This window comes from Haliaeetus leucocephalus, unplaced genomic scaffold, assembly GCF_000737465.1.
Source record: "Haliaeetus leucocephalus isolate CR32 unplaced genomic scaffold, Haliaeetus_leucocephalus-4.0 Scaffold210, whole genome shotgun sequence".
NCBI classification, from domain to species: Eukaryota; Metazoa; Chordata; class Aves; order Accipitriformes; family Accipitridae; genus Haliaeetus; species Haliaeetus leucocephalus.
The window spans coordinates 95,457-96,342 of NW_010972646.1; the positions used below are offsets into that span (position 1 = coordinate 95,457).

Consider the following 886-nt stretch of genomic DNA (forward strand, 5'->3'; position numbering starts at 1 on the left):
GGGGGGCATGTGTGGGGTCTGAGAAGACCCCCCCCCATCATCTGCCAAAGCAGCCCCCCAAAACCTAGCAAGTGCTGCCAGGGTGCTGGTTTGTCCTCCACAAAGCTGTGGACCGCCCCCCCCAATCTGTTCCCTGTGCCCCCCCCCAGATATAGAGGACCCCCCCCATACACGTCCTCAGGGGCGTAATCTATCTCCTCTTCCTGGTCCCGCTTCCGCTTGCGCAGCGTCTCGTCCACCGGCAAGAAATAAGCCACGAACTGGTTCCCTTCCTCGTCCATCATCCCCCTGCGGGCAGTAAGGGGTTAAAGGGGGTGGGCAGAGACGACCCCCCCAAAACATGGGGTCATCCCCCCCCCAGCACCTGATCATGGCCTGGGACATCATCTCCAGCGCGGCCGGGCCACTCGTGTCCTTGGGAGCTGGGTCCGAGTCGAAGATGACTTGGGCGCAGGGGTTGATCCACATCTGGGGCGGGGCAGGGGAGGAAAAAAGGGAGTGGGGGGGTCAACACCCCCCCCCAGACCTCAAAACCACCATTCTGCCCCAAAAACTGTCTGCTACCCCCCAGATTCCCCCTGCAAGGGGGGGGCTCTGTGCCTCAGTTTCCCCTGTAGGACAGTATCACGGAGATGGGCGGGGGTTGGGGTGTGTCCCGCCCCACGCTGGGGGGGTCCTCAACATGTGTGTCCCCCCCGCGCCGAGGGCGTCCCCATGGTGTCCCTCCTACCTTGAAGTCAGGGAAGACGGGCATGACCTCAACCGGGGTGACGCGAGGCTTGCTGTAGTGCTGCGTGATCTGCGGGGGGGGCACAGGAGGGTGTCAAAGCTGTGTGTGTTCCCCCAAAATCCCGGGGAGGCCCCCAGATCCCCCGGGGGGGGGGGG

The 886-nt window shown here is 64.2% G+C and overlaps 1 protein-coding gene across 1 annotated transcript in view; it reads right to left on the bottom strand.

The window, feature by feature from the left end:
• Positions 1-861, bottom strand: part of LOC104831093 (RNA polymerase II-associated factor 1 homolog) — a 1,121-nt gene extending 260 nt beyond the window's left edge. The window contains exons 1-3 of the mRNA XM_010566444.1: positions 731-861; positions 365-468; positions 172-288 (exon numbers count right to left, since the gene is read on the bottom strand). Coding sequence (XP_010564746.1) covers positions 172-288; positions 365-468; positions 731-754 — 245 coding nt within the window. The 5' untranslated portion in view covers positions 755-861. The remainder of the gene's footprint in view (positions 1-171; positions 289-364; positions 469-730) is intronic.
• Between the last annotated feature and the right edge of the window lie 25 nt (positions 862-886).